Source organism: Monocercomonoides exilis, assembly GCF_001643675.1.
Source record: "Monocercomonoides exilis strain PA203 chromosome Unknown scaffold17-1647472, whole genome shotgun sequence".
NCBI classification, from domain to species: Eukaryota; Preaxostyla; order Oxymonadida; family Polymastigidae; genus Monocercomonoides; species Monocercomonoides exilis.
Window position 1 is genome coordinate 633355 of NW_027150562.1, and position 8325 is coordinate 641679.

At 31.9% G+C, this 8325-nt stretch overlaps 3 protein-coding genes across 3 annotated transcripts; 2 read left to right on the forward strand and 1 right to left on the reverse strand.

Moving 5' to 3' along the window:
- Positions 1 to 64: 64 nt before the first annotated feature.
- Positions 65 to 1737, forward strand: MONOS_577 (Phosphoserine transaminase). Its single transcript, XM_067875948.1, has one exon. The coding sequence runs from the start codon at positions 99 to 101 to the stop codon at positions 1284 to 1286; it is 1188 nt and encodes a 395-aa protein (XP_067729193.1). The 5' UTR covers positions 65 to 98; the 3' UTR covers positions 1287 to 1737.
- A 49-nt stretch (positions 1738 to 1786) lies between these two features.
- Positions 1787 to 2537, forward strand: MONOS_17446 (uncharacterized protein; the record flags this gene model as incomplete). Its single annotated transcript, XM_067870367.1, has 4 exons — positions 1787 to 1789; positions 1935 to 1962; positions 2038 to 2154; positions 2236 to 2537. The coding sequence occupies 4 exons, from the start codon at positions 1787 to 1789 to the stop codon at positions 2535 to 2537; spliced, it is 450 nt and encodes a 149-aa protein (XP_067729194.1).
- A 3403-nt stretch (positions 2538 to 5940) lies between these two features.
- On the reverse strand, positions 5941 to 6670 carry MONOS_576 (putative EF-hand calcium-binding domain-containing protein 11; the record flags this gene model as incomplete). Its single annotated transcript, XM_067875937.1, has 4 exons — positions 5941 to 6046; positions 6109 to 6329; positions 6378 to 6411; positions 6488 to 6670. The coding sequence occupies 4 exons, from the start codon at positions 6668 to 6670 to the stop codon at positions 6011 to 6013; spliced, it is 474 nt and encodes a 157-aa protein (XP_067729195.1). The 3' UTR covers positions 5941 to 6010.
- Positions 6671 to 8325: the final 1655 nt, after the last annotated feature.

Below are 8325 nucleotides of genomic sequence, written 5' to 3' on the forward strand. Positions count from 1 at the left end.
AAGTTATTTATTTCATAGAAATAAAAAATCTTTTTCGAGAATTCAATTTTTTCAAAAACATGTGATGGGAACAATTTGATCGTTGAGAACAAAAAGAAATGAGTTTGACAAAAGTTGAAAAACCATACGGACGTTCATATAACTTCTCTGCTGGCCCTGCAACTCTCCCTGATGAGGTGTTGGAAACAGCACGCGATGAAATGATGAACTACAAGGGCTCTGGCCAATCTGTCATGGAAATGAGCCATCGCTCAAAAGTCTATATTGACATATTCACACGCGCACAAAAATCCCTGAAAGAATTGTTGAAAATCCCAGACAATTATGATATCCTCTTTTTGCAAGGAGGTGCCACCATGATGTTCTCTGGTGTTCTGATGAACTTGATCAAAGTTCCAGGCCAAACAGAGAAACCAGTCGTTGATTACGTAATCACTGGAGATTGGTCAAAGAAAGCAGCAGACGAAGCCAAAATGTTCAGCGACTTCTGCACCGTGAACATTGCTTGCGACGCTAAAACAGCAGAAGGATATGTCACAATCCCAGATCAATCAACATGGAAACTCTCACCAAACGCAGCCTATGTTCATTACACAACAAACGAGACTATCCGAGGTCTTACATTTAACACTCTTCCAGAGTTCCCAGAAGGAACAACTGTTGTGTGCGATATGAGCTCTGACTTCTTGTCTCGCCCAATTGATGTTAGCAAGTTTGGCGTTATTTATGCAGGAGCACAGAAGAATGCTGGACCTGCAGGTGCAACAATTGTTATTGTGAGAAAAGATCTCCTTGATCGTTCTCTTCCATTCTGCCCATCAGCAATCAATTTCAAGAAGCAAGCGGCTAAGGACTCTATGCTGAACACTCCCCCAACATACGCTGTGTATATCTGCGGCTTGTACTTCGATTACATTTTGAAACATGGTGGATTGGAAGCGGTTCAGGCACAAAATGAAGAAAAAGCAAAGATTCTTTATGAAACCGTTGCTCAAAGCGATGGATATTATGAAGTTTTAGTTAAGGATCCACGATTCCAATCAAGAATGAATGTTCCTCTTCATTGCATCGCAGGTGGAGAACCAGATAAAGATAAGATGACACCTCATGAGCTCAAGTTTGTTGCAGAGGCAACAAAATTGGGCTTGGTTAATCTGAAAGGATATCGTGATCTTGGAGGTGTTCGTGTTTCCATGTACAATGCGATGACCGTTGATGGACTTAAGATGCTGAGAGAATTCATGAATCAATTCAAAGCTCAAAACCCACCAATTAAGAAGGATTAAATTGAGATCAAATTCAATTCTTTATCTTGTTGACATTTACAATCTTTTATTCATTTTCATTTTTCTGTCTTTAACGCTGTGAAGATTTTTATTTCTGTGATTATGAATATGCATACCTGTTAAATGTGTTATTGATTTTTAATGTAGAAAAATCTGTATATAAAAATGATTATTAATTTCAATCAATTTATGTGTTGAAGATATAATTTTTATTGTAATAAAACTTTATCTGGAACGAAAGTTTGATTTCAAAAAGGATTAGCCATATTTTCTTATCTTTATCTCAATTTTTTGATTTTTCTTTAATATTTGTGTAATAGTAAAATTCTTTTATTGTTATGACCTTTGAAATATTGGAACATATCGGTGATTTTTTCACAAATGGTAGAATTTTGCCAAATAATTTTTCCTGATCATTGAATCCATTACAAATAAAGCAAATTGATAAAGATTTGTTTCTCTTTTCATTATTTTTTGACATCAATACAAGTACATAAAAAATGGTATGAATGCATATGTTTTTATAACTATTTTGAAACAAAAATTTTCATGCATTTATCTCAATCCAAACATTTGTGTATTCAATACAAATATCAAAATGGTGTTGTTTTCTTATTCAATTTTTTTTTAAAAAAAATCTGTATATAGGAGACAGACAACACAAAAAAGTTCAATAGTGTGCAATTGCAGTTTCATGTGAATTCTTTTTGATTGGATTTCTTTCTTTCTTTCTTTTTTTTTTTTTTTGAAGAATTGTTTTCTGAGCTGGAAGGCTGCGATGATGATGAGCAGAAACAGAAAATCGAAGAAATAGATGTTGCGACGAATGAAATGGGAAATTTCGATTTTTTAACCGTTTTCACAGTCAGTCTGTTCAATAAAATGGACAAAATGATTGAAGAAAAGAAAATATCTCTGGAGAATGTTATTTTGATAATTCTGCATTTAGGAAATTGCAAAATGTTCGAAAACTTGCAGAGATATAACTTTTGTATTTCTTTTCTGGGTAAAAGATTTGAGAAGATGATTAAAGAAGAATGGAGAAAAGAAGTGAGGAACGAAAAGGTTCTTGTTGATCTTTGCAAATGCTATGTTTTACTGTGGATCATTTCTCCTTCAAAAGAATTATTATCTATTTGCATCCCTTGCCTTCTGAAAGCTGCATTGAACAAAGAGAAAAGCGAAAAAACACAAAAAGAAGTGGAAATGGCTTTATTTGTTTTGAGTAATGATGAAATATATTATGTGTGAGCACTTCTTTTTTATTTTTATTATATTTAGTTTTTTTTCCCCTCTTATTTCTTATTAGTTTGTCGAACGAGAACTGTATTTGAAGGAAATTACAGAAATCATCAAACATCAACAGAAACATCACAATCTAACTCATCTTGCGTATCAATCAGCTTGGCAATTTTTGATTTTCAGACTTCATTTTGACAAAAGCTTGGAAGATGTCATTGCAAATGAGCTGCATTTTGCGAGAGAAGCAGGAAGAGAACTGGAAGAGCTAATGAAATATGTGGATTGGAAGAGAGGAAAAGGAGGAAATGGGGAAAAAGAAGAGGAAGAAGAGATTCTTTTGAAGAGATGGTTCATTTTGATTAACGTTTTCCTTTCTTCTTGCAAAGTTAGGAATAATGAATTTGTTGGACTTTTCAACAGCATTGTTCAAATGTTTAGGGCAGCAAAGGAAGATCATAGAGTAATTAGTGAGTTGTGTACTAATTCCTTTGTTGATGTGGCAAGAAGCGAATCTGTGAAAGTTGAAGACTTATTGGAGGGTGGAGCTTTTGATGTTATTTTGGAGGAGATTCAGCAACCAACATTGAACGATAGAATAACATTTGATATCTTATTATTTTTTGATGCAATTTCTTTGCGATTGAAAAGAAAGAAGAAAGATGAATACGAAGAAATGAAAAGAAAGGCAGCGAAAATGGAGATATTTGAAAAGATGGAAGAAGAAGGATATGAAGACATCATCACAAGCTTTTATGAAATAATTGATTTTCTAAATGAAAAATTGTCTAATTATTTTGTATGGTTATCTTCAAATATTTCTGATTATTTTGTGAATGTTTGAAGAAATGATATCCAATAATAAAAACAGATTAAGATATTAATTTCACTTTTTTTGTCGTTTTATTAAAACGAAAACAAGCAACCATTTGACCTTTTTCAAAAGGTCTTTTTTCATTTCATCGAAGTGAAATAAAAAGGAAGCAAAAATTAGAAAAGAAAAGAAAAAATTGTAACTTTTTTGATTTTTCATTTTGTTCTTTTCTTCATCATTCTTCTTTCTCAAATGAATTGTCTCTTTTATCCTTTTTTTCAAAGATAATGTGATAATTATGTTCTTCTCCATTCAGCAATTATCTTCAATTACCTCTTTTCTGTCTTTTTAATAAGTTTAACTTTTTTGATATTTTTTTCAAGAATATTTTTCCTTTTCTGTTTTCTCATCAACATCAAAAAAGAAGATAAAGAAGAAGATAACTACGAAATATGTGATGTGATTACAGTTGTTATTTCATAATCAAGAAAAAGAAGAGATGTTGTTGTTTTGTTTAACTGAAACGAAATTTTGAAAAATTCTTCAATACTCAGTGAGCTTTGTAAGAATGAAAGGGAAAGAAATCATTCCATGGTGAACCGACGAAAGCGAAGAAGATAATTGTTGAATTGACTGTTTATGATGTGTGTTCGTAAGGTTGAAGAAGAAGAAGAAGTTAAAATTTCACTTCGGAACGTCATCTTTTCTGTTCTCTTCTTTTCTCTTTATCTTTTTCAGTTCATTTTTTGTTGGCCTTTTCTTCTGAATCTGAATTTTAATTCCATTTCATTTCTCTTCTGCATTTCTGAAACGATGATGAAAATGAAGTATCAAATAGCACTTTCTCCTTAAATGTGCACAAAATAATCGCATTTCTTTTTTGTCTTCATTGTATATTGAGTATTGCTTGTCATGAATGGATGCGTTTTATGAAAACCCACAATAATGTCTTCGTATCCCTCTTCCTCAAACTTCTCGAGCACTTTCCTTTTCGTTTCTTTTCGTTTTATCTCGTCTTCCTTTCTTTCCATCTCTTCTTTCAATCTTTCACAAAGGTCTTCGAAAAATTCCAAAAAAGTTCAAAATTTTTGTTTTTCAATGTTAACTGATGAATTTCCTCCAAGAAAACATCAACAGCCCCATTTTTTAAAAAAGTTCAAACTTTCACAACTCTGTTTCCTGGAGCTCTTACAAATGAATGAATGCACAGCATTCTTATATCTTCGAAATTGTTCTTTGTTGATTGATATAAGCTTGCAATGCTTTCAATAATCACAGAATGCTCTTTATTCCATAATTTGCAGTTCAAAAAATAGAAGCTGATTGTGTTGAGCCATCTTAATATCACCTTACCTTCCATTTCCCCTTTCGCTTTCGACATCCTCTTCACATCTTGAAGTTTTGAAAGCTCTGTCAATTCTCTTGACGCTTCTCTCCCAAAATGCAATTCATTCGCAATTACAACTTCCAAACTTCTTTCTTTGCGAATTCTTTCAATCAAAAAATTCCAAGCAGACTGATATGCAAGTTGAGTGAGACTGCGATGATCCATATGACGTTTCATTATTTCTTTTATCTCATTCAGATGCAATGCTTTTTCAATGTGCCAACATAAAGCAATGAAAAGAAAATTCAATAATATCAAAATGGAAATAATAATATTCATGCATAATAATAGGCAATGTTGTTCAAAGCCAGCAAAGCTATTTCCACTTCTTTTTGAGCATCCTCGTTTTCCACTTTATTCAATGTAGCTTTCAAAAGATTGGGCACATAGTTTGAAATCGATTCAGTTAAAAACCAGCAGTTTAGCAAAATGAAACATTCACAAAGATCAGAGCAAGTCTTTTCATTTTTATCTTCTTTCTTTTTCACTTCTTCAATAAGGATCTCATCAAATTTTTTGCACAGCGATGAAGTCATAAAATTCTTTTTCGATATGTTCCTCAAAATCTCACAATAGCCTATATGCTTCAAAAAGTCAATGGCGCTTTCCAGTGGCAGTTCTTTTTCAATCATGCAATCGATTTTATTGAAAACTTCTTCTGTGAGAGCACTTTTCATTTCGTTTTCATCCATCTCTTCAATCAATTCCTTCATTTTACAAAATTTTTGTTTCTGCTCATCGAATGTGCATAAATCCAATTTTGAAAAGAGGCCTTAAAATAAATGCAAAATTCAATTTTATAAAAGTGAAAAAGAATATTCAAACGAGCAAATTCATTTGTTCTCAGAGTCTTTTGAATTAGTTTTTTAAAAAAAAACCATTTTGAAAAGCATTTGTGCAGTTCAGATGCAAACAAATCGATGGAATCAAAAATGATTTTTGCACGAGCACAATGACAAAAACATGCTCCTTTTTTTGTGGCAAACGAAGATAAAACATTTTTTCAATTGAAAAATGGGAATTTTTCGTTGTTTGGGATGATTTTTTTTTCTTTTTGATATTTGTTCATTCTTCTCTTTCAAATATTTAATTCATTTTTAAAATTTTCAATATTTTTTTGAAATGTGAATGAAAGACTTACAATGAATAGGTTTTTGAAAAAGTTTGGAACAAATCATTGTTTTTTTCATAAATAAAAGAATTTTGCCCCATCTTTTCAGCAAATAAGTTGAAAGATGCAAAAATCCAATTTGTTGTGTTTCTAGATTAAAAATAAAAAAAATATCATGATGCCATTCTTTCAAAATCCTTGAAGCTGACCTGTCAAAAATTTAAAAGTTATCACATAAAAGAAATCTAATAATAATCAACACTGAGCAAACCCTTCCGTCTTTATCTCTATCTGCTTCAAAAAACATAGATTGAACAGATTCTTTTGTAATAGAAGGCGTGTATTTTTGAGCTACAGCATCGACATCCCCAACTGTTAAAAATCCAATATTTGATATATCAAGAAGTTTAAATGTCTTTCTCAACTCTTCCTCAAAATCAATATAGCATGCTCGCTCTTCCATAATCTCGTAATACCTTTTATCATTTACAACTTTGTGGAAACATGAATATTTAAAACAAAAAATAAAAATTGTCAAACAATCGCTTCCATTCATTATAACGTTCATTTCTTGCTTCACACATTTTCATTTCAAAATATCAATGAACAAAATGTACATTTAAGTTTAAAATTAAGATTGATAGCATTACCTTTGAAGGCTTAAATCCAAAGCAAGCTAAGCATGCAAGTTTAAAATTATGTCTTGATATAGTTTTATCTTCGTTTGCATATTTCATAAAACTATTTCGTATCTGCCTAATAACTTCTGGTGGTGGTTTTCTCTTTTGTGCTTCATAAAATACACGTGGAAAATAGCCAGCCAGATTTGACATTATCCATTGATTATGGGTATTCAAATAATAATAAAGATACGTTAATATGCTGAATGAAACCAAAATTGAACCAGCTTATTCACTAGTTGTTATATGAATTGAATGAGTGCCCATTACAGAATAAAAATACTCAAAAGATTTTTGAAAGCAAGTTTATTGCTTTAAAAACAAGAAGTGATTTTGTGAAATGCGACAACAGAATTAATGATACAATTACTTTATTATAGCAGATTTAAAGCGATCGACGAGAGGTCAAAAGAATGCTATTGCCACTTGAATAAATTTATTCGTTTTTTCTTCAAATTGTAAAAAAATGCAACATTTATGGCCTTTTCGTTGAAAGAGGAATTAGCATCATCAACAATTTTGGATAATTGAGTATTTTTTATGTATGAGAAAAATCAAATATCTCTCGCGCTTAGGAAAATGGAAAATAGTACATTTGTTACGGTTTTTGCGTTCAAAAGAAAGAAGAGTGCGAATTCAAATGAGGAAAATGGAAAATGTCTGTGATTCAATTGGAGGATGCTTAATCGCCCATATCGTTCCATTTGAAAGCTCATTTGTTTTTTCAACAAAAGAGCAGTGGACTTCGCGAAATACTCGTTATTCTTTTGAATTCCTTTGAAAGCCTTATTCGTCAAAGCTTCAAAACTCAGAATCTTGAATTTCGTCAGTTTTCTGCGCTTATGCATCCAGATGCACACTTGGGATTACCTTTGCACAAGCATTCTTTTTATTCTATTTCATCACAGGCTTTCAGTTTTATTGATTCGTACCATCTCCTTTGAACATATCACTTGTAGCATTGATTTTCATCAGGCAACAACCATTTTTTTTTTAACAAATAACCATTTTCCTTTGGTGGCTGAGAAATCAAAGTTTGCTGCTTATTGCTATTTTTCAATTTCTTATTTTCTGTTTTGGTGAATGCAATTTATTTTCTTCTTATTCATTTTCCATTGATAAGTTCTTTTTCAGAAGAAAAGTCAAATTTCGCCACAAAGCCGTTCGCTAAGAAGGCTTGCTGCAAAGTTGGACAGAAGAAGGGCATTGAATGGAATGCCTCCAAAAGAATTGTGAATGATGCAAAAGAGAAAAAAACGAGACAAATGAAGACATTGGAAAATGAGCTTATGATTTGAATGGAAAAGCGAAAGGAAAAGCAAAGCTAAGAAATCATTGATCTGATAAAAAGAACTTTTGAAAAGGGAGCGTAAGACGAACAACGAAAAAAGCATAAAGGCAGACAGAACTTCAAGAAGATCAAAGAAATTGACGAAAGAAATGAACTTAAAACGGAATGAAACAATAAAAAAGAATATCAGAAAAAAGGAAAGAATTCGCCAAGCAAAAGGCAACATCAAAGTTGAATTTCCGTTCAAATGCAACATAAGTGAAAGCATTCAGAAAACCGACTTTAAATTTCTTTAACAAGAAACTGTTTGCTTGTGGTGCTTGTGAGGTTTGTATTGAACTTCATTTTGAGTAATTATTCAAATATTTTTTCAATGTTCAATTTTCCCGCATTTAATCATGATTGCCTCCACTTTTTCTGGTGGTATTCTTCATCTTCCCAAGAAATAGAATAAAAGACAATAGCATTTGATATTGTCGTTGTGCATTCTTGTTGGTTCGCGCCGATGCATTGAAGA